At 37.3% G+C, this 25,929-nt stretch overlaps 1 protein-coding gene across 4 annotated transcripts in view; it reads right to left on the minus strand.

Moving 5' to 3' along the window:
* Positions 1–25,929, minus strand: part of LOC125256142 (NLR family CARD domain-containing protein 3-like) — a 96,977-nt gene that overhangs the window by 28,517 nt on the left and 42,531 nt on the right. For 2 of the 4 annotated variants that reach the window (XM_048171828.1, XM_048171825.1), the window contains 2 exons: positions 17,392–17,438; positions 5,049–6,015 (listed from right to left, as the gene is read on the minus strand). In XM_048171828.1, the coding sequence (XP_048027785.1) occupies positions 5,480–6,015; positions 17,392–17,438 (583 nt within the window). In that variant the 3' untranslated portion in view covers positions 5,049–5,479. Of the gene's footprint in view, positions 1–5,048; positions 6,016–17,391; positions 17,439–24,703; positions 24,818–25,061; positions 25,097–25,929 lie in introns of those variants that run through there. The other 2 variants (XM_048171831.1, XM_048171824.1) reach the window with 2 other exon arrangements.

Genomic DNA, 25,929 nt, shown 5'->3' on the forward strand with positions numbered 1-25,929 from the left:
TAGACGCGTTTGATGTGTTTGAGGCGCGCTTTCCTCAACGCTTAAATCACAGTTTACAGTTGTGTGAATACTTTTTGTGTACCAAAACAAACAAAATAATGACTTTATTCAACAATATCTAGTGATGGACGATTTCAAAACACTGATTCATAAAACTTTACAAATCTTTTGTTTCGATTCAGTAGTTTGAACCTCCTATCAAAGGCTAAACTGCTGAAATCATGTGACTTTCAATTCAATTTGTAAAACTCCGAAGCAGTGTTTTGAAGTCGCCCATCACTATAGATATTATTGAATAAACTCGTTATTTTGTTTTTTTAGCACACAAAAAATATTCTTGTCGCTTTGTAATATTAAGGTTGAACCACTGTAGTCACATGACTGTTTTAAATATGTCTTTAGTAGCTTTCTGGGCATTGAAAGTGTTAATTATCTTGCTGACAATGCAGGCCTCACTGAGCCATCAGATTTCATCAAAAATATCTTAATTTGTGTTCTGAAGATGAATGAAGGTCTTACAGGTGTGGAATGACATGAGGGTGAGTAATTAATGACAGAATTTTCATTTTTGGGTGAACTAACCCTTTAACTACAACTTTTCCCTCAATAAACTCTTAATTTACTGCTTATTAATAGTTAGTAAGGTAGTTGTTAAGTTTAGGTATTGAGTAGGATTAAGAATGTAGAATAAGGTCATGCAGAATATGTGCCTAATAATCACTAATAAACAGCCAATATTCTAGTAATATGCATGCTAATAAGCAACTAGTTAAAAGACCCTAAAATAAAGTGTTAACGGGGTTTTTCAAGTAATAATTATCAGATTAATCAATAGTTATTGGTGGCGTGACTCACCTTATCTCTGAACAGCGCAGCAGCTTTGCTGTTGTATTTCTCCTGCAGGCTCCAGGTGGGATCATAGTCATCCTGCAGCTCCAGAAACATCCGGAACTTCCTGTTTCCGCCCATCTTTATCTTCTCCAGCTCCAGGTCCTTCCACTTATCCATTGAAACAGATCGTACAAAGCTGAGATGAAAGACAGAGATCACCAATGAATGAATGAACCATTTTCAGGATTTTAATCTCAATTATTAACCAATGTCTTTGCTGCTGATCTTCAATATACCTAATTCAACCATACTAATAAGCAAAAAATACTTTAGATTAGAAAGGTTTGTTTGAGCTGCGCCCTCTACTGTACAGGTGTAAATATGCTTTTCCTTCAGCTTGAGGCTTATTCATTTCACTTTTGGTGTGAAAGGGCCTTTTTGCCAAAAATAGAACTTTTTTGTTGTTATTAAAAAACAAGCAAGCCCAGCCCCAGTGAGAAAAAGTAACGCAAAAGTAATGTAACGCATTACTTTTCATAAAAAGTAACGAAGTAACGCAATTAGTTACTTTTTTAGGGAGTAACGCAATATTGTAATGCATTACTTTTAAAAGTAACTTTCCCCAACACTGCAGATATCACAGAAACTGAACAATCAGTCATACTTAAAGGGTTAGTTCACTCAAAAATGAAATTTCTGTCATTAATTACTTACACCCGTAAGACCTTCATTCATCTTCAGAACACAAATTAAGATATTTTTGATGAAATCTGAAAGGTTTATGACTCTTTCAAGGTCCAGAAAGGTACTAAAGACATCGTTAAGACAGTCATGTGACTACAGTGGATCAACCTTAATGTTATGAAAAGACAAGAATACTTTTTGTGCGCAAAAACAAAACAAAAATAATGACTTTATTCAACAATCTCTTCTCTGTCATTATCTTACGCAGGTGACGCAGTAACACAGTGAAGCTTCCGTGTTTACGTCCGAATGCCGGCTCAGTACTGGCCAAAGCTGATCACGTGATTAGCACGACACATGCGTGTGATTCTGAGGCAGGAGCCGGCCAATAATGAGTCAGCGTTCGGACGATGAACCTGGAAGCGCTGGACGTAAACAACAGATGAGATTGACATATTCAAAAGAAATATTGTTGAATAAAGTAGTTTTTGTTTTTTGTTTTTGCACACAAAAAGTCGTCTCTTCATAACATTAAGGTTGATCCACTGCAGTCACATGACTGTTTTAACGATGTCTTTAGTACCTTTCTGGACCTTGAAAGTGTTGATTATATTGCTGTCTATGGACGAGTCTCAGATTTCATCAAAAATATCTTAACTTGTGTTCTGAAGATGAATAAAGGTCTTACAGGTGTGGAACGACATGAGGGAGAGTAATTATTTTTTGGGTGAACTAACACTTTAATATCAGACACTCGTCTCCAAACAAACAAAAGATTAAATATCACATGTGTGAAGAAACAAAGAATAATCATCACATTTGAGTTATAATGCACACTTTCCTCTCAGGGTATAATTTAAAGTTTATGTGTGTATATAGTACAAATAAAACAATAATCTGTGGAATCAGCCTTAGAAAGATAAAAACCCAAAACATTTTAAAAGTAATTTCCACCATGTTACTAATAAAATGATTTGAGATGTGCTGGAAATGTTATAGTGTATGTATAAATGTATAAATATAATAAAGTGCCACAGATGAGGAAGACATAAACACATTCATCTTCAGTCATATTCAGTGATGATGGATCACAAAGACACTGTGATTGTACTGAGTGATGTTTACTTGAAGTAGAGTTACAGGTAAAATAAGCATACATTGTTTAATTAAAAGCTGAATTATTACTATAGGCTATTTATCCCTATTTTATTTATTTTCCCTTAGTCTTTTATTTTAGCTATAATGGGAAAGAAAATAATGAAAAAAGAAGATTATTTTAACACATTTCACCAATATAGTCAAAGCAGAGGAAATGAAATAACACAGAAGCATGTGAAGTACAGTATAGCCACCAGGGTTCAGTGTTGTGCTGCTTATTATTTCTCATATATGATATATTATTATTGATATCTGCACTTATGCTGTACATTAGATGTTTAATATTTGTCATTGCTCAAGTTAAAACCCTAACATCATTGCTAATGTGAAATAATGACATCATGATTTACATTTACTTTTGGAGACTCCAGGGGAAACCTAAAACCCTGTGGAAGAGTTTAGGGAAGAGCAGTTTAAGAAATATTAATTAATTAAAATAAGAATAAACTAAATACATTTGATCAAAATGAAAAAAAAAAAAAAAGATAAAAAAAAAAACACACAAACACACATTTGTTGCTAAATGTATTTAAATAAAATTAGTACATTCAATGAAAATATATTAAAATAAATACAATTTTATTTAAATAAAAAATAAATTAAAACAGTTTGATTAAAAATAAATAATAAATAAATAAACTAAAAATTGTATGTAAATATATTAAATATATTTGACAAATCTAAATAAATATATAAACAAGTAAACTTCATTTAAATAAAAAGGCTCTATAAAATATAAAATACATAAAATAAGATTAAACTAGGTAAATAAATAAATAATTAAATTAATTAATTAAATTTGATTTAAATAAATAAATTAATACATTTAATGAAAATAAATGAAATTAAATCATTTTATTTAAATAAAAATAAATTAAAACCATTTGATTAAAATAAATAAACTAAAAATTGTATTAAAAAAATCAAATACATTTGATAACTCTAAATCTAAAATAAACTTGATTAAATAAAAAAGCAGTGTGAAAAAATAAAATAATAAAAATAAGATTAAGTAAATAAATTAATTAAATTCGATTTAAATAAATAATAAATTAAAACACTATCATAATAATTTGTTAAAAAATAAATGAATAAAACACATCTAACTTGCACAAGAGTACAGTGAGTAGAAAAAAACACAATGATATAATGTATTAAAATAGTGATACCAGACGCCGATATCAGGAAAACTGCTACAGGAAAGTTTACCCAGAGCTTTATTTGCTGTAACGCACATTAAATGGCTTATGACTCAATCCTTGAGTAATTTGATTATTAAAGGCCCAATATGTAAGGATTAAAATATCCAAAAATAATTGTCAATTCAATTACCAAAAATGATTTTGTAACTTAAGGGTTAGTTCACCCAAAAATAAAAATAATGTCATTAATTACTCACCCTCATGTCATTCCACACCCGTAAGACCTTCGTTTATCTTCAGAACACAAATTAAGATATTTTTGATGAAATCCGATGGCTCAGTGAGACCTGCATAGCCAGCAATGACATTTCCTCTCTCAAGATCCATTAATGTACTAAAAACATATTTAAATCAGTTCATGTGAGTACAGTGGTTCAATATTAATATTATAAAGCGATGAGAATATTTTTGATGCGCCAAAAAACAAAATAACGACTTATTTAGTGATGGCCGATTTCAAAACACTGCTTCAGGAAGATTCAGAGTGTTATGAATCTTTTGTGTCGAATCAGCGGTTCAGATCGTGTGTCAAACAACTAACCTACTGAAATCACATGACTTTGCTCTGAACTGCTGATTCGACACAAAAGATTCATAACGCTCCGAAGTGACTCTCATGTGAGGGAACCACATCCTAAAATTTAAATGGCAGCTATAGCCTATATTTCCATGTATAAAGATATACTATGAAAAGGAATATAGTAATTGTGTAAAATATGTAGATTTCCAACAACAAATGATGTGCTGTATCCACATAAACTGTACAGCTTTATTATTGTACCAACAATTAACACTTAACCCTATTTCGGTATATCTTCACTCTTAAACACTGAAATTATAGACTGTTTTTATTTTATTTTATTTATTGGTGCACACTTTGTAAAGTTGTTGAGATCTCATCTAAACTTTAAGAGGAGACTAATGTGAGAGATCCAGAGTCTCTAGCTGAGGAGAAACACATGAGCACAGTGTGTGATGTTACTGAGATCTCAGATATATTGTGAGACTGTTAGCGTTTTGATTCTAGTCTCCTCTAACTAGTGCTTATATCTTTCAATATATACTGCAATATATGAATTGACCATGTATGACTATATACTGATACATATAAAATATTTAGAAATGAAGACAAAAATAGCATTACATATAATATTCATTTTTATTGTGCACATATATTGCACATACATGTTCCCATATAAATATGAATGTATGTACACACATTATTCTGTATATTTTCAAATATACCATTAAATCATTTTATATATATTGATCATTTATATATAGGGAAATATATTTTCTTTGTGTAAGGGTAATTTTGACAGTAACAATAGAGATTGATGTGACGTTTTCATCAACTTACAGATTCATGTCAGTGAACGCGGCGTCACGTCAAGTTTGTAGAAAAGTTTAATCAGTGCATTTAAATTCTGATTTTGGACATTTCTGAAATGGGTCAAACCATAGATATTACCTGAGAAGTTCAAGTAAATATGAAAGAAATCTGCTCTCATTCAAGGACGTGTATTTACTGCTTCACTGTTTATGACGTTATGAGCGATCCAGTCATTTATAGATCAAATCTCTCTACAGTCTGTTCTGATCCATCAACATAGTTTCACTGATGATCCAGAACCAAGCCTAAACCCAAACCCAGGATAGAGCGGTTGAGTGAATGTGGTCTGGACTGTGTGGATGAGGATCATTGTGTCTCCAGAGATGCTGTAGAAGGACAGAGTTCCTGCACTGTGATCCACATACACTCCTATTCTTCTGCTGCTGATGGGATTTACAGGGGGTTCGGACTTTATGTTATTGTGTCTGAATGAGAAACTCTCAGGAGAGCAGATCAAACTCCAGGACTGATTATTGTATCCAAACCGACACTCATGACCCTTTCCCTTCCTGCTGATGCTCTTATATGACACTGATATAAACACACCATATCCATTCCACTCAATCTCCCAGTAACAGCGTTGATCACACACACTCTCTCCACACAACACCTGAGGATACACATCAAATTTGTCTGGATGATCAGGATACGGCTGCTCTGGGTAAGTACCAGTAATCACGGTGTTCCTCTCAGACAGACGGAGGTGTTCACTCACTGTGTTCAGATCCAGAGTGAGCTGATGGGAATCTGATGGAGATAAAACACATCACAATCAGGAATTATCAATCTGTCCCATCTTTTAATCTACACTGCATTCCAAATTATTATGCAATTGACATATCAGTAAGAGTTCAGTACAATAAACATTCAGATTTTAGTTTTTCTAAGAAAATGTTTGTTTGTTTATTTATCCATGTCTTTTTAGATAACTGGTATCAATCTCAGACAAAATAATTTGCCAGATCTATGGAAACCCTACTTAGAGGTTGTTCCACATTATTAAGCAAGTCACAGTTCTCATGCAATATGAGGAGGAAGAAAGACCTTTCTGAAGATGAAAAGCATGAAATGGTGCAATGTTGTGCAAAAGGCATGAAAACAACTAATATTGTGTGAAACTGAATGGAGATTATCAAATTATCATAAGATTTGTGAGTGATTTAGACCACAGCAGAACTCGGTCAGATAAAGGGTTATTAATGAAAGTTCCTGTCAAAAAAAAAAATTGTATTAAAAGGGCAGCTATAAAAAAGCCAGTGTTGAGCAGCAAACAGGTATTTGAAGCTGCTGGTGTCTCTGGAGTCTCAAGAAGCTCTCCATGCAGGCTGGCAGTTGTGCGTAAAGATGCATTTTAGACACCACTAACCAAACCTCACAAAGAGAAACATTTACAGTGGGTGTAGAAATACATTTTCAAACAGTTTTATTGCTGTGGTGTTTTTTTTGCAGCATGGGATAGTGCATAGTGCATTGTACAATAGTGCATTTTACTGTGCACTATCCTCCTTTTTATACCATAGCTGAAAATGGCCAGTTATGAGCTCCACATATCTTGCAAAAGTCATTTTAATACCCTCCATCTCACTTCCCAATATTCCAGCCCAAATCATCATCCACCAGCTCCTTGCTGACGTCGCAGTCTTGTTGGAACGTGGTGGCCATTCACCAACCATCCAGAAATCCATCCATTTAGACCATCCATTGTAGTACGGCATTAGTCAGTGAATAAAACTATTTAAAAATTAGTCTTTATGTATTTCTACACCCACTGTAAATGTTTCTCTTTGTGAGGTTTGGTTAGTGGTGTCTAAAATGCATCTTTACGCACAACTGCCAGCCTGCATGGAGAGCTTCTTGAGACTCCAGAGACACCAGCAGCTTCAAATACCTGTTTGCTGCTCAACACTGGCTTTTTTATAGCTGCCCTTTTAATACAATTAATTTTTTTGACAGGAACTTTCATTAATAACCCTTTATCTGACCGAGTTCTGCTGTGGTCTAAATCACTCACAAATCTTATGATAATTCGATAATCTCCATTCAGTTTCACACAATATTAGTTGTTTTCATGCCTTTTGCACAACATTGCACCATTTCATGCTTTTCATCTTCAGAAAGGTCTTTCTTCCTCCTCATATTGCATGAGAACTGTGACTTGCTTAATAATGTGGAACAACCTCTAAGTAGGGTTTCCATAGTCCTGGCAAATTATTGTGTCTGAGATTGATACCAGTTATCTAAAAAGACATGGATAAATAAACAAACAAACATTTTCTTAGAAAAACTCAAATCTGAATGTTTATTGTACAGAAATCTTACTGATTTGTCTCTTGCATAATAATTTGGAACGCAGTGTAGATTTTTGCTGCTTGTTAAATGTAGGCTACTTAACTAAAATTAGTTAGGCCTAAGTTTACTTAACACACAATTACTTTACACACAATTACTGAACATTCTGTCCTAATTTAATTGTGTAAAATCCACAATTAACACATTGGACTGGACATTTGATTTTTAGTTCCCAGCATGCTTTGCAATCGTCTGGATCTGGGCGTATTACAGAAACTTTCTATCTTAAGTTAAGATCTGACTAAAGTTAATTTAGGATTTTTTTCACAAATTTGTATTCTCATTAATGTTATTTTTAATAAAATATTAATCTTGCATAAAGAAAAATTGGCTTGTATCTGCTAATTATATTCATCAATGTTAAAATAAAAAACAAAGAAACCACATTTTCCATATTTCATTTCTGGTTTAAAAAACGAAAAAGGAATGGACGCAAAAGTACACGGACAATCAGGGTATCTTCTGTCCATTCATGTTTTGATTTAATATTGAAATCAGAAAAATTAGAAAGCATTTTTCATTTTTAAAATGAAAACGAAAAAGAAAAAAACTGGCTTGATTTTTCTTTTTTCGTTCTGGGGTTGGAAACAAATAAGCAGTTTGAATATTCAATCTCTACATGTGGGCGGGAATGAAACGCCTCTTTCCGCTGATTGGTCAACCAGACGTCAAACCATGTCGTCATCAGTTGTTCATCGGTTCTCAACAGAATAAAAGTTCCTCGCTCTACAGCTGTACGGATTCTTAACTCGTTTATTCTACATTTCATCTCTTACTCATCAAATAGCCAGACTAGTGAATGGCTTGACACAAATCGTTCTGATGCAGAGTCAGGGCTTAATTCTGTGTAGACATTAATTCATCACGTGAAATATTAGTTTATCTCATAAATATTAATTACTTAGCAGCTGCACACAACTACCCCCAGCCTACAACTTCGATACATTGAGTGTAAAAATGTCTTTTGTTTTACACAACATGGGATAGATTTGAAATGATAGATAGGCTATGAAAAAAAATATATATATTTGTGTATTTTACAGTCACAGCATCTATTAGGCCTATTCTATTTTGAGTTTTGTTTTCATAGAGAAGAGTAGGACATGTCAAATGTCAAATATTCAGTTATCCTTCTGTTTCATATATGTATATAATAGGCAACATGCTATTTTTTCCTTTTCTTAAAGTTATAACTTTTGTTTAAGGCAATATTCTGAGTTTATTTCATTAATATTGAGTAGGCTATTAATGAATGTCACACAAAACAGTGTTTTATTTTCTCTGCCAACTAAACTTCCAACGTATATCAGAACCGTTGTGTGACTGATTCCTAGCACACAGAGCAGTGTTTCATTCCTGAATGAAACAGAGTCTCAGTTGACTGAGTGATTCAATGGCCCAAAAGATTATAGAGATTCACTTGATATATTCTTGAATGAATCAGCGTTTTGAACAAATCTCTTAAAGGTGCCCTAGAACTTTTTTTAAAAAGATGTATTATAAGTCTAAGGTGTCCCCTGAATGTGTCTGTGAAGTTTCAGCTCAAAATTCCCCATAGATTTTTTTTAATGCATTTTTTTAACTGCCTATTTTGGGGCATCATTATAAATGAGCCGATTCAGGGCTACTGGCCCTTTAATTCTCGTGCTCCACGCCCACGGAGCTCGCGCTTGCCTTGAACAGTGCATAAACAAAGTTTACACAGCTAATATAACCCTCAAATGGATCTTTACAAAGTGTTCGTCATGCATGCATCGGATTATGTGAGTATTGTATACTGTTACGACCCTTTTTGTTCTACTTTTCTGTTTTCCTTTGTTGGGAAGTGTTTGTGTGTGTGTGTGTCTTCTTTCCAGGAAGAAGACCGATTGGTTCCTGCAATCTAATTGGTGCCACACCCTGCCTGGTCAGCTGACTCCTTGCTGCCTATAAAGTCTCCACCATCACTTCCTGGTTTAGCTTTTTTGCTCACTTGCTGTGTTTGCTTCCTGGATACAAACTGTGTTAAGTTAGACTGAGATTCTGTGTATGTTTAGTTGTGTGGTTGCTTGTGAGAAGTCAACTGTTATCTGTTAGTTTGCTCTGCCATTTGTTCGTAATACTGACCACCGCCTGTTATTTGACCTTGATTCTGGAATGCCCCTGTTTGGACTGGTTTGCTAACTCTGTAAATAATTGTATATAGGAACACTTTGGGGAGGTAGGGAGACCGACGCCATTTTTGTTTGAACTTTTTGATTGTTTATTGGACAGGGAGGTAGGGTAAGTATTGTATTTTATTTCATTTTTCTTTTGTGTATTAGGGAATTTAGAGGGTTGAAAACTAGTTGCTTTCTGTTTGTTATTTTGGCCTTGTCGGCTCCTGAAGTTAAAGTACCCCCAAATCGTGCTGATTAAATCTTTGTGCTCATTAAAATACTGTTCATTCTTTTCCCAAATTCACTGTGTCCGTGTACTCTTTCATGTTGTGCCCTTGCCCCGTCTAGGGGTAACAATACTGTTATATTGTTTACATTTGATTCTGAATGAGTTTGAGGCTACATGCTCATTGGCTAACGGCTAATGCTACACTGTTGGAGAGATTTATAAAGAATGAAGTTGTGTTTATGAATTATACAGACTGCAAGTGTTTAAAAATGAAAATAGCGACAGCTCTTGTCTCCGTGAATACAGTAAGAAACGATGGTAACTTTAACCACATTTAACAGTACATTAGCAACATGCTAATGAAACATTTAGAAAGACAGTTTACAAATATCACTAAAAATATCATGTTATCATGGATCATGTCAGTTATTATCGCTCCATCTGCCATTTTTCACTATTGTTCTTGCTTGCTTACCTAGTCTGATGATTCAGCTGTGCACAGATCCAGACGTTAATACTGGCTGCCCTTGTCTAATGCCTTTCATAATGTTGGGAACATGGGCTGGCATATGCAAATATTGGGCCGTACACCCCGACTGTTACGTAACAGTCGGTGTTATGTTGAGATTTGCCTGTTCTTCTGAGGTCTTTTAAACAAATGAGATTTATATAAGAAGGAGGAAACAATGGAGTTTGAGACTCACTGTATGTCTTTTCCATGTACTGAACTCTTGTTATTTGACTATGCCAAGATAAATTCAATTTTTCATTCGAGGGCACCTTTAAATAAATGACTCAATCATTAACACAATGACTTGCTGACACCTACTGGTGACATTAATTTCATAATCCAATTATCGTTTCATTTTGTCATTTAAAAATTTTCGGTAACACTTTACTGTCACAGATCCCGTGTTTCCCTGGACTCCATTTCCCATGATCCTCCTGTTCTCCACACCTGCACTCACTTCCCTCGTCAGCTCCCCATCTTCACTCATCACCTGCACCTGAACTTGATCATCTGCACTCCCCATATAATGCACTCACTCCCTGCACTCCTTGTCCGTTCTCTGTTGTGTTAAAGTGTATATTTGGTTTCTCCTCGCCTGTGTTCATTAAAGTATACTATTATTGTGGAAATCCGTATCTGCCTCATCTCTACACCACCATACCTGTAACAGAAGAACGGACCAAACAACGTCTGGATTTCCACATAAAGATGGAAGCTTCCTTCTTCTCCCGGGCTCCAACTTCTCCCATGCCTCTCTCATCCTGGACAGCTGGTGAGCGGCTCATTGGACTCTTACAGGTGGGTCGTTCGCTGGAGAGGTATGTGGAGGAGTTCGCTGAGCTTGCCTTTTTGTCTGACTGGCCTGAAGCACGTTTGATCGCCCTGTTTCTGGATGGTCTGGACGACAACACTGTCCGTTTAAACGAACCTGATTTTCGTCTCTCCTTAAGCGAAACTATCAATTTTATTTTGTTTTTGAATGAGTCCAAATTTTTCGTGGAACAGGTTCAGGATGTGTGTTTGTCTCCAGGCCATCCAGAAACACGGTTGGCCGGGCCAGTCAGTCAGCCTCCGTCCTCCTCCGCATACCCCTCCAGCGAAGGTTCCCCCTGTGTCCTGCCGGGCCCACAAATCTCCGCTGGGTCCGGTAAACCTAAGAGGAGGAAGAGGAAGAAGGGCGAGCGCTCTCCAGTCTCCTGCGAGCCAGTCTCTCCAGTCTCCTGCGGGCCAGTCTCTCCAGTCTCCTGCGGGCCAGTCTCTCCAGTCTCCTGCGGGCCAGTCTCTCCAGTCTCCTGCGGGCCAGTCTCTCCAGAGCCCGCTCCAGTCTCTCCAGAGCCCGCTCCAGTCTCTCCAGAGCCCGCTCCAGTATCTCCAGAGCCCGCTCCAGCCCTTTCCGAGCCTGCAGCTCCAACCCTGTGCGAGCCACCAAGTGAGGTGGCCTGGCTTATAGACTTTTGGACAGAGCCAAGTTCTCCAGTCTCCGCCGAGCCAAGTTCTCCAGTCTCCGCCGAGCCAAGTTCTCCAGTCTCCGCCGAGCAAGCAGCGCCAGTCTCCGCCTCCGAGCAAGCAGCGCCAGTCTCCGCCGCCGAGCAAGCAGCGCCAGTCTCCGCCGCCAAGCCCTCAGCCCCAGCCGCCGCCGAGCCCTCAGCTCCAACCGCCGCCGAGCCAACCGCTCCAGCCGCCGCCGAGCCAGCCACTCCCATGAACTGTGTTTTTGAACCCTCCAGCCTAAAGACTGTTTTCCCTCCCTGCCTCCCTCTCCCGCCTCCCATGTGTGTCTTCACTGAACCTTCACCTCAAGCCCCCTCGCCCAGATCTCCACCTCGGACCTCTGGGCGATTACCTTCACCCCGGCTCCAACCTCCCTCTGCTCCACCGTTGCCCATCTGTCCACCAGCTTCACCAGTATCCATCCTGCCTCCACTCACACCTTGTCCACTCGTCAGCCTGCCATCCCCTCTGGACTTCACTCCTCCGTCTCCGCTCCGTCACTCCGTCCCTCGGTTTCTGTTGGCCTCCTCATTCCCCCCGGTGTTCGTTTTGTTGGCTGTCTTCCTGCTTCCGCTGCGGCCTTCTGGAGCCCCGGCTGCGCTTCGGTCGGCGGAGCCGCTGGTTCCGCCATCTCCCGCCGGTCCTTCAGCGCCGCCTGGGCACAACGGCATGGCTGCCTTCGGCCCTGACCCGCCATGGCTGCCTTCGGCCCCTGACCCGCCATGGCTGCCTTCGGCCCCTGACCCGCCATGGCTGCCTTCGGCCCCTGACCCGCCATGGCTGCCTTCGGCCCCTGACCCGCCATGGCTGCCTTCGGCCCCTGACCCGCCATGGCTGCCTTCGGCCCCTGACCCGCCATGGCTGCCTTCGGCCCCTGACCCGCCATGGCTGCCTTCGGCCCCTGACCCGCCATGGCTGCCTTCGGCCCCTGACCCGCCATGGCTGCCTTCGGCCCCTGACCCGCCATGGCTGCCTTCGGCCCCTGACCCGCCATGGCTGCCTTCGGCCCCTGACCCGCCATGGCTGCCTTCGGCCCCTGACCCGCCATGGCTTTTGAACCTGCCCTGGAGACCTCCACTCCAGTCTGCTCCTCCCCCTGCACCAGCTTGAGGTCTCCAGGGCGCCCGCCCCCCTCCCGGTTGTTTCATCTACGGCGCGAGGACGCGCCTACCGGGAGGGGGGGTAATGTCACAGATCCCGTGTTTCCCTGGACTCCATTTCCCATGATCCTCCTGTTCTCCACACCTGCACTCACTTCCCTCGTCAGCTCCCCATCTTCACTCATCACCTGCACCTGGACTTGATCATCTGCACTCCCCATATAATGCACTCACTCCCTGCACTCCTTGTCCGTTCTCTGTTGTGTTAAAGTGTATGTTTGCTTTCTCCTCGCCTGTGTTCATTAAAGTATACTATTATTGTGGAAATCCGTATCTGCCTCATCTCTACACCACCATACCTGTAACATTTACTTGAAGGGGTGTGCATAAGACTGACATGACACCTTCATAATCTTGACATGACACGTGTCATGAATATGAAGGAGGTTTTATGCATGTTTATGACAACTGTCATTAAATGTCATTCGCTCAATTATGTAATTTTTAATGCAAAGATGACATTGTTTGAGATGTCTTTGTTACGACAACTTGACATAAACCAATACATCATAACCTGTCATAAACATGACATAGATTAATTATCAAACTTAAAAAAAACTAATTAGCTTTATGGGTTAACAATACATTACATTATTTTGGTAACATTTCAGTATAGGGAACACATATATAAACGATTAACTATGACTTTTCCCTCAATAAACTCTTAATTTACTGCTTATTATAGTTAATTGTTAGGTTTAGGTATTGGGTAGGATTAAGAATGTAGAATAAGATCATGCAGAATAAGGCATTAATATGTGCTTTATAAGTACTAATAAATAGCCAGTATTTTAGCCATATGAATGCTAATAGTAATAAGCAACTAGTTAAAAGACCCTAAAATAAAGTGTTACCATTATTTTATAACAGTGTCATCTTTTTTACGAAATTTGAAATAGTCTATTATCTGACCGTCTGTTGGAGGAAACTTAAAAAAAAAAAAAAAACAAGAAATGAAAAATAGTCATGACGCTGTTATAAAATTATTTAAAGTATTTAAAGTAAATTATATAAAGTATTGTCACTTAATGACATTTTAATGACAAGTTCAATTTGTACCACTGTACTTGAGCTCAAGATACATATTTTTGACACTATTATAATGGCCTCATGACAGCCAATGTCAAAACCAACCACATGACAGTTTAATGTAATGTTAACCCATAAAGCTAAATGATGTCAAGTTGTCATGACAAAGACACTGACAGGTTATGATGTATTGGTTTATGTCAAGTTGTCATAACTCGGACATCTCAAACAATGTCATCTTTGCATTAAAAATTACATAATTGAGTGAATGACACTTAATGACAGTTGTCATAAACATTCATAAAACCTCCTTCATATTCATGACATGTGTCATGTCATGATTATGAAGGTGTCATGTCAGTCTTATGCACACCCCTTCAAGTAAAGTGTTACGAAATTTTCTTTATTCAAAATGATGTTTAAAACATTAATGGCATTACATTATGCAACTGTAATTCCTACACATATACTGCCCTCTCTGAGCAATCTAACAACTCATAAATCTAAAAGCAACTTCAGGTGGTGCTTCTTTGACACCACTGCAAGCCTTTGGTTGATACTGATTTAATTGGCCACAACCTATAGCGTCATATTATTGTAATTTAAATGACTAAATTTAAGAACTTAACATTAAAGAAAGCATATATATTTAATAAGATTAGGAAAAAATCCTAAAATTCCCTGAAAATCAATTAATCAACTAAATCTATTACAGTTAATTTCTGACACAGACAGATGGCAATAAATAGGCTATAAAAATACTCTTTATCTCTTTATTATTGTTAGTGTTATTTCAGGGTTTTGATATCCTAATATTGATAAAGTATAATTGATATCTTCTTAAGAGAGCACTATAATGGTTATTTTTTTAACACTGTTTTAACATTTTCCCCTTTATTTATTTATTTTACTTTTTTAAATGTGTGAAAGCCAATTTCAAATTGGCATAAACGAGTTCACCTCCGTCATCAAATCATCGAATTCGCATTTTAAGTCCATCTCTCTCTATAGCACCGCTTTGATGAACTAATAACATGTAATATATTTTCATATCTGTCATATTTCAAATTCATCCCATGTCCAAAACTCAGGGTATTTTCTAAAACATAAGTTATGACTGCTGCATATTTACATCGATAGGCTACAGATTTGCATTTTTTAATTCAATACATTCACTGCCCAGTGCGTTGAGCAGCTTCGCTAGATTTTTATAGTTGGTCACTTCAATAAAACAGGCATTGTGCCAACGTTGAAGAATGGGGGTTATTGTGTGCAGCTGCAAAGTAAATTAATATTTGATGAGTAAGAGATGAAATGTAGAATAAACGCGTTAAGAATCCGTACAGCTGTAGAGCGAAGGAGTTTTATTCTGTTGAGTGGAACCGATGAACAACTGATGACGACACGGTTTGACGTCTGGTTGACCAATCAGCGGAAAGAGGCGTTTCATTCCCGCCCACGTGTGGAGATCGAATATTCAAACTGTTTATTTGTTTCCAACCCCAGAACGAAAAAAGAAAAATCAAGCCAATTTTTTTGTTTTTCCGTTTTCATTTTAAAAGTGAAAAACGAAAAAAGTGTGGTTTTCTCATTTTTCTGATTTCAATATCAAATCAAAACATTAATGAACGGAAGATACTCTGATTCTCAGGAAGATACCCTGATTATTGCTGGATTTTTCATTTTTTGTTCATAGGTAGAAAAAGAATAAACAGCCTGAGTAGGCGGGAATTAAACACCCCTTTCTATTGATTGTTCAGCAGAAGATCAAACCGTGTCGTCATCAGTTCTTCCTCAGTTCCGCACAATAGAATAATAGTCCTTCTCTGCTTCAAATAACACATTTATTGCAAATACATTTAATCATTTTCTAATCAAACAACCAGACTAACAATGAAATTAAATATAATTAGTTACACACTAATTTAGTGTGTAACTAATTATTAATACAAAAAGGAAAGAATAATGCATTGATGGGTAGCCTATTTAATATATACAGTTGTGCCATTAGTTTACGTAACATTTTGCAGATTCTGCAAGGGATAATTATTTTAACAAAATAAGAGGGATCATGCAAAATATGTGTTATTTTTTACTTAGTACTGTCCTGAATAAGATATTTTGCATAAGAGATGTTTACATTGTGACTGTGTGATATTGAGAACACAACTATTAAAAGAGGTTCAAACATTCACTGATGCTCCAGAAGGAAACATGATGCATTAAGAGCCGGGGGGTGAAAACTTTTGAACAAGATGAAGATGTCCAAATTTGTCTTATTTTGTTTAAATATCTTTTTTTTTTTTCATTTAGCACTGCCCATCAGAACCAACAGAAGATACTCACATGTTTCCCGGAAGACAAATTAAGTAAAATTTATCTTGATCTTCAAATTCTAAAAGTTTTCACCCCCCTTAATGCATCGTGTTTCCTTCTGGAGCATCAGTGAATGTTTGAACCTCTTTTAATAGTTGAGTTTGAGTCCCTCAGTCGTCCTCAGTGTGAAAAGACTGATCTCAAAATCATTCAGTCACTGCTGGAAAGGGTTCAAATATGCAAAAGATGCTTGAAAACTGAAGAAATTGCAGGATCTGGAGGAATTTTCTGAAGAACAGAGCTCAGTTTAACTGTTCAGGACAAACAAGAGACTCATGAACAACCATCACAAAACATAAAAACAGTCGTGGATCATCCAGGTAACCACACACAGTATTAAGAATCAAAGGTATGTAAACTTTTGAATGGGGTCATTTTTATAAATTCTGCTATATTTTTGCTCTTGTGGACTTTATGTAAACAACTGTTATGTGAAATAGTTTATTCAGGATAGTACTAAATAAAAAATAACATGCAATTATCATGATCCTTCTTATTTTGTTAAAATAATTAACATTTTTGCAGATTCTGCAAGGGGTATGTAAACTTTTGAGCACAACTGTATAGGCCTATGTCTACTAACGTTCACGCAAGAACTGTCATTCTGACTATCTGACATCCGGAGAACAAAAGCGAGAATACATACTCTTCTGAGATAATGTAGGCCTTGTGTTTTATTAAAATGTATTATAATTGATATTTGCAAAGGATGCACCACAAACTGCTGCGCACTCACACACAGGACTGATTTTCTGATTTTTATAAATGTATTAACTTGCGACAAGTGCGAGCAGGACTGTGTGTGTGTGTGTGTGTGTGTGTGTGTGTGTGTAGACTTACATTTGCGTAGTCCTGCTCTAATCCTGATCTTTCCTCCATGATCCACACTAGAAAACACACAATGTCACATTAACACAGACACAAGTAATCTTTTTAGATTTCTGATGTAATTTTCTTCGGTAAACCCAGAGTTTCCTTCGGTCTCCTCCCCCTTTTTTAAAGTGCAAGTGATGTTTAAATAGTTCATTCATTCATTCACACTGCAAAATGCTTTTTGTACTATTTTTTGTCCTATTTCAAGTACAAATATCTAAAAATTCTTAATTCAAGATGGGTTTTGCATATAAGAAAATTATATAAGATATTTAGTCTTGTTTCCTGGGGGGATCTAAATTAAGTGCATTTTACTTAAGTAAAATTATCAGTATCTGCCAGTGTGGTAATAAAAATAATCTTAATGCAAACGGAAAACAAGATTATTCGGAGTGTCTATTACTAAGTGCAAATTTACAGTAGCTCCACCCACTAATGTCAGACCAGGTTAAAATTGACACACATTCTTGGGTGCGGAGAATTAACTTGTGATGCGATTGACTGGGTTCGAATCTGCCTTCTGCCTAGCTCGCTATTCTCCCTTTTCCCATCCCATATCACATCAGAAAGGCATTTATTTTCAATAAAAAATTAAGAAAATCTTTGAGTATTTAAGGGTATTTCCCATGAATGGCATCAACACTGGTCAACACACTGAATCAATGCCTTTGGTCTCTATGAAATGAAGCTTCAGCTTAAGTGTTACCATGGTGACGCATTGCTCATTGGTTGAGCCTTGTAAAGAATGAGGTAAGTAATTTACATAAAACACACCCAAACCATGTCCATATAAGGGCGTTCCGCACACCCTTTTCTTACGTCACACTCAGCATACATGAAGCTATCTTAAGATGCTTTCACACAGCAAGATCCTCAATCCATCCTCCACCATGAGTATGTGATTTTTGCATGTCACATTTTTTCCTAAATTTAGAATACATTTTAGTGCGAAAGTTACTGATGAATCGTGATTGTTTTTGTGAAAACGTTCCTACGCAGATTTCACAAACAAATCTGTGCTTACTCATGCTTAGTGAATGATATCCCTTGTTTCATTCATAAATGAATCAGAATTTTTACTATAAATATTGTAATGTTGAGCCATATAAAATCCCTGCAAGGGAAATTCCTTTAAATAAAGTGCCCTTGCATGCCTGCAGAGGGCACTGTTTCCACTAACACTACACACATCATGGACTCAGTTTCCCACAATGCTTTGTTCTGTCATCTGTATAATTATGTGCAGCTGTTTCCCATCACCTATTTATCCCTTTGTCTCTCTCCCTATATAACTCAGTTCAACTTTGTGTCTAATTACGAGGTCTTGTCTTGCATTGCATAGCATTACTGAGTGGTTCCCCTGTTTTCTGTGTTTCTGGTTTGTGATATCTGCCTGTTTTCTCGTTTCTGTCTCGTCCTCTGGATTTGTTTGTTTGTATGGACTGATTTACTGTGCTCTGACCTCAGCCTGTTTAATTGACTACGACTTTGGATTGTGCTACAAATAAAACTACATTTGGATCTTCTATTGTTGTCACTCAGTGCTTGCAACAACTAACACCAGCAAATCATAACAGGTAAAATCATGGAAATATTTGGTCATTTTCATCCTGTTTTTTGTTAGATTATTTGCTTGGTCAGTGTCTTTGTGGGTTTTGGTTGTTTTGTTGTAGGCTGTAAGGACCTTTTTGATATAACTTTTCAATATTTTTACAAAGTGATAATGAACTATAAAAGTGGTCAAGACCTGCTTAGCTTTAGCTGTGCGTTTACTGGAAGATAATTCCACACAAATATGTTTGCCGTCATAATGATGACAGTAGCGCGCACACAAAAGTAGTAGCTGTTCCGTGCTCTGGCACGGTTAGTGCACACTACATACAAACTGTGTTCGAGGCCGACCGTGCTGTGGCCCTCCTCTTCCAAGCAGGCCAGGGATGGCTAAACGAACTATGCCTGGGCACGGAACGGAGCAATGATATTTGTCAAATTAACCAGGCTCTGAGGGTCAAACATGCTTGTGCACGGTTCAGAGTGCCTAGTGTGAGTACATCCTAAAGCTAAGCTTAATACAAAACACCTCCAGATCAACATACTTGAGTTTGTCCATTCTGTAGTTTGGATGGTTGAGTTTATCAGAGAGCAGCTTTACTCCTGAATCTCCTGGGTGATTGTAGCTCAGATCCAGCTCTCTCAGGTGTGAGGGGTTTGAACTCAGAGCTGAAGACACATAGCCACAGCCTTCCTCTGTCACCATACAGCCAGACAACCTACAGACACACACAGCAACAGCAAACATGACATTAATTTGACAATCAGATCAGTCACTATCACACACTGACCTGTGCAGTTTGCATTTGCAGGTATTTTCTGTATATTCAATTAACAAAAGTGTCTGTGGAAATGTACTTGAGTAAAAGTATTAATTTACTTGTATAAATGTAGTGAAGTCAACAGACATATGTATACTTATGTGCATTATAAAAAAAATGTTTTTCAAACACATCTATTTCAGCTATTCAGTAGGCATTATTTATTTTTATCCATTTAAAAAAACTTTAATAACCTCCAGTAATTTCCAGTGACTACTTTTTTCAAATTTCCTTGTTTTGAATTGGAAATATAATTTACGTTATTTAACTTTTTAATTGAATATGATGAAGAAAAAATTAAAGTCCTTTTTAAGAGGGAACGTGTGCATATTTTTAAAAAATATTAATTACGATTCAAATTCAAATGAATTAATTAGTTCAAATGCAGATTCTAGATCTTAATAAATTCTTTCTTTCTTCATTTCTCTTAAATATCTTTAAACTTTATTGACTGATTTTAAATTTAAAATAACTTAAGCTTTTATTTTAGGAGCTAATAACAAACAAATAATAACAGGTTATGAGCTTCTTGTGTGTAAATGAACACAGTGCCACACAGTTTCACTCTGAAACATGCAACACTTCAGAATGTATATTTATAGAAATACACAGCAACCTTCATAATTTGATAATCATAATAAGCTATCCAACTGTTGAGTGACAATGTTTCATATAATTGCCATTTGGGTGTGGTAATTTGGGACCTTGGCTAAGATACTAAGGGTGTCCCACACACTGCCACTAGATGGTGCTACCGTTTGTGTGCCGGAAGCAATCCATGCATTAAATAAATGTATCTGAAACACAACATTTTGCAGTATGTTTAGTAATTGTTTCAGGCCATGCAGTGATTTCCATCATCAAACTGTCCACTCATCTCCCCACCCTAAACAATTTTTAAATCACTTATCAGGTTGGAAAATGCAGACATTATGAAAAATCATTATAAATATAAACACATTACATTTTTGTGTTGTCTCTTCATTCTTCATTCATTGAGAGCAGATGTCACATTTGGATGCAAAATTTAATGGTCGTTCATTGTGATTTTATGGAAAACCATTTACAGTACCTCAGTATCTGCAGTTGACAGTTTGGACTCTTTAGTCCATCAGAAAGAAGCTTCACTCCTGAATCCTGCAGGTCATTGTTACTCAGGTCCAGCTCTCCCAGGAACATGTTTGAGGATTGCAGAGCTGAAGACAAACTCTTGCAGGAATGAGCGGTGAGATTACAGAACTGTAGCCTGTTTAGAGCACAAAACAAACAGCGATTTAATGGATTTATTAGGTAGGGTTTATAATTTGAAGCACAGATGAATCTTTGACTGCAGTGATGTAGTTGAGGCAATCAAAACCATTAGATATATTCAATGATTACTGAATTTAAGAATTTAAGCCTATAAATCAAAATTAAATGGCTTCATTTAGATTATATGTGTATTATTATAGTGTAAAATGTTTCAATAATTCAACTCTTCATAAAGCATCGAACCAGGACAGTTTACCCACTATTTTATGTACAGATCAATCAATGATCCAGATAATCAATGATTGTGATAATCAGGAATGCCAAACAATGTTAAAAACATGCAGAGTGCAGAAATCATTAACTAATGTATTATTTAGACTCACAGACATCAACAAACAGCACATGAAACTCATCAGTGGTAACAATCAAATAAAAGCTTCATGCTGCGGTGGATACTGGGTAACAGCATAGTACAAAACTCATTCATGGCTCCCAGCATGCAATGCATCAATATGTTATGAAGCTGAATTGTCTTACTATTTTTTGCTTTTATTTGTGCTGTCGTTTTTCTTCTGACTTTTTAGCAGCTTGTTTTGTGATGTTGAGTTGATCTGTTTATCTGAATAATTTGTTGTCACCATTGTTGAGGTTTCTATGACGAGTATTCATATCTAAATGTGTAATGTTTAAAAAAATATTTATACAAACCAGTCACCTTGTCTCATGCAGCACACTAATATTTTTATCACAATAACTGCATTTAACAGATTTTCACATTTAATACAACTACCACTTTTCTATTTGCTTTATCATCAAACTACAAAACAGCACATGCTAAATTCATAAACGTGTTTATGTTTTGAAAGTGGAGTGACTGTTGTCAGTGTTTCTTACTGAGCTGATCTGGATTCTTTAACCACAGGCAGCAGCTTCTGTAAGAACCTTCATCTGCTGTATGTTGTTTCCCAATAAACTGTTTTAGATTGAAAACTTCCATTTTCTGCTCTGATGTCAGCAACACATAAATCAGAGCTGACCACTGTGAAGAGGAGAGTTTGGTTTCTCCTATTTTTCCAGATCTCAGATAATCTTGGATCTCCTGCATCAGTGAATCATCACCCAGTTCATTCAGACAGTGGAACAGATTGATGGATCTCTCTGGAGAGCGATTCTCCCTAATCTTCTGTTTGATGAACTGAACTGTTTCTTCTCTGTTGTATGAGCAGATTCCTGACTGTGTCAGTAGTTCTTGTAGGAGAATCTGATTGGACTCCAGTGAGAGACCCAGAAGGAAACGAAGGAAAAGGCCCAGGTGTCCATTACTACTCCGTAAAGCCTCTTCCACAGCTCTATAATGCAGGCCAGACAATGGATAATGTTCTGATGAATTATTTTGACAAGTACCATCTTAGAAATGTCTTTCATTTGATATTTATACACATTTCTGTTCTCATTTGTAATGGAGTGGTGCACACAGAGCTGCTAGATGTTCCTGGATGCTCAGATGAACAAAGCAGAAGACTTTCCCCTGATACAAGCCCAACTCCTCTCTGAAGATCTGAGTGCACAATCCTGAATACACTGATGCTTCTGTCACATCAATGCCACACTCTCTCAGGTCTTCCTCATAGAAGATCAGGTTGCCTTTCACAAGCTGCTGGAAAGCCAGTTTCCCCAGTTTGAGAATCATGTCTTTATCTTTCACTTTCTTCTCAAAGTCCTTCTCATGTTTGATGTTGGTCTGAATGATCAGGAAGTGTGTGTACATTTGAGTGAGCGTCTTGGGAATCTCTCTTCTCTCTGCTTCACTCAACATCTTCTCTAGAACAGTGGCAGAGATCCAGCAGAACACTGGGATATGGCACATGATGTGGAGGCTCCTTGATGACTTCAGGTGTGTGATGATTGTATTGGCCAGACTCTGATCACTGATTCTCTTCCTGAAGTATTCCTCCTTCTGTGGGTCATTGAAGCCTCGTACCTCTGTCACTCGATGGACACACTCAGAGGGGACGAGATCAGCTGCTCCTGGTCTGGAGGTGATCCAGATGACAGAAGAGGGAAGCAGATTCCCCACAATGAGGTTCGTCAGCAGCTCATCCACTGAGGCTGATTCAGTCACATCACACAACCTCATATCGCTCTGAAAATCCAGAGACAGACGACACTCATCCAGACCATCAAAGATGAACAACACTTTATATTCATGACTGGATATTTCCATTTCTTTTGTTTCAGGGAAAAAAACACGAAGAAGATCTGAAAGACTGAGTGTTTTGTCTTTCATCAAGTTGAGCTCTCTGAAAGGAAGTGGAAATATGAGCTGGACGTCCTGATTCTCTTTCCCTTCAGCCCAGTCCACAATGAACTTTTGCACAGAGACTGTTTTTCCAATGCCAGCAACTCCCTTTGTCAGCACAGTTCTGATGGGTTTGTCTTGTCCAGGTAAAGGTCTAAAGATGTCACTGCATTTGATTGGTGTGTCCTCTGTTGCTGCTCTCCTGGATTGTGTCTCAATTTGTCTCACCTCATGCTCATTATTGATCTCTCCACTCTCACTCTCTGTGATGTAGAGCTCTGTGTAGATCTCATTCAAGAGTGTTGGGTTTCCCTGCTTTGCTGTTCCTTCACACAGATACTGAAACTTCTTCCTCAGGTTTGATCTAAATGTGTTGAGGCTGTAGGCTTTATGGCTGTAAAATAAAAAAGTCCACATTATTACATGAGTTAATAAGCACAATGCCTGTTTCTGTATCATATATTCAAATTCAAATCTGTTATAGAAATGTTTTACTTGAGGCCAGTCCATGTATCTCCAATTTTGAAAAATACTCACTGATCTATAGTTCCGTCACTCTTCAGCTCTGGTTCTGATCTTTTCTGATGAACTGGTCTAAAACAGAGGGAGATTAAAGGCAAAATCCACTTTTACATGGTGGACATAAATGTGTGTTGGCAATGTGTGAACACAATCACTCTACAACGCTAATAATCCACTTAGTCCTTTTTTTAACCCCCATTAATCCAAAGCAGTCTCATTAGAATGTTTTGATACTCTGAACAGTTTGACGTCACACTGCTCAGGCCCCACTCACGGCCGCTCACTGACAGTCCTGCATTACCATAGTTTCTGCCCTCCACACCCTTTTCTCCCAACTCTAGCAGCTGTAGCGCCAACAATGTCTCGTAAGCAATCCTAGTGTTCTGTTTTTGGACGTAAGACTGAACATAAAACTCTTCATTATCTTGCAACATCTGAGCCACTGAGGATGCAGTGGATTCATTTTATTTTTATGGATAATGTGCACCAAAATCGACCTAAATTCATTTATTACTGCACAAGTAATTTCACTCCTGACTGCTTTGTAAACAAGGGGCAATACAAGGCAGGCTTTTCTAAAAAAAAATGGTACTCAAGGATAGATTTGTACCAACTGTTAGTGATCCACCAGAAGAAGTAAGTGTCACACAGTTTATTTTTTATGATTTTTGAGCAAATCGGCATTTCAGTCAATGTGCCTATTAGCCAGTTCCGCGGTTAAAGCTATTGTTGTCTTAGAGGCCATATGTCTGTTGTCTATTTTAAACTTAATCTTGTAGAAAATACATATTATAAAATGCAATACTATAATTATATTTGTATAGAAATGTTATACCTGAGGCCAGTCCATGTATCTTCACTCTTAAAAAGTATTGGATGACCCATAGACGCATCACTCCTCATAGACACACAGCTGGGCTCTGGTTCTGATCTCTTCTGATGAACTGGACTAAAACAGAGGGAGACTAATAAAAATACTTCAAATTACTGTATTCAACAATTCAGTAATTATGTATTTATCATTAAAGATAATGTCACTTTTAAAGTGTGTGTGTGTGTGTACATTAAAAAAGTAAAGATAAACAATACCTCCAAAATAGCAAAGAACAATGGGATCTGTTGTACAAAATACTTAATAATATAAAATGGAAAATACCGTACTATAATCATGTTTCTAAAAACAAATGTTATACCTGAGGCCAGTCCATGTATCCTTCACTCTTAAAAAGTATTGGATGAGCCCATAGACGCACCACTCTTCATAGACACACAGCTGGAGCTCTGGTTCTGGATCGCTTCTGATTAACTGGACTAAAACAGAACATCCTTTATGATTACAATCATATTAACATGAGATCTAAATAATAGCATAATAATGTTTTAATCAAAAACACTCAAGGAGACTTATTGTTTTTAGAATTTTTTTGTAAACATTAATTTCCTTCTATTAACAATTAAAGGATATTTAATGTGTTAGTCAAAGTACCTGCATCCTGGAAAATAATCTTCATTGCTGGATTGTTTGTTTGTCATCCATGATGGATCTGAACAGTTTGATCTCCACCGCTGACTCTAGACGGAAGTGACAAACAATCACAGAAAACTGAAGTAATCAAACAGACTTTATAACTCAGCTGAATGGCTCTTAAGAGCTGTAGAGATAGATCACGATCACTTAAATACATAAGGTTAGTCACATGTAAACACAAATGCTCTTGTAGACCTTTGAAGAATCACAGTCTTCCAGAAACACACAAGAAACACTTGTTCATTTACTTTTAGGATGAAAAATATCATACATACCAATTCACAGAAACCCTACAGCTTTTCCATCGAGCTACACATAGCCTAATTCCCGCCTTAACTTTTATAAATGACTCTATTACAGATTTACATTCTGTCTGGTAAATGATCAATTCTTTCTGTTTAAAATGGCGAAACATAAGCACTGAAGATTTACTTTTACTTTCATTTATTGACTAAGAGTAGTAGTGTCGTATCATGGATTGCCAGATCCTGCAAAATATGTCCAAGCACAAAACCAACTCAAAATCCTGCCCA

The sequence above is a fragment of the Megalobrama amblycephala genome, linkage group LG21 (assembly GCF_018812025.1).
Source record: "Megalobrama amblycephala isolate DHTTF-2021 linkage group LG21, ASM1881202v1, whole genome shotgun sequence".
NCBI lineage: Eukaryota > Metazoa > Chordata > Actinopteri > Cypriniformes > Xenocyprididae > Megalobrama > Megalobrama amblycephala.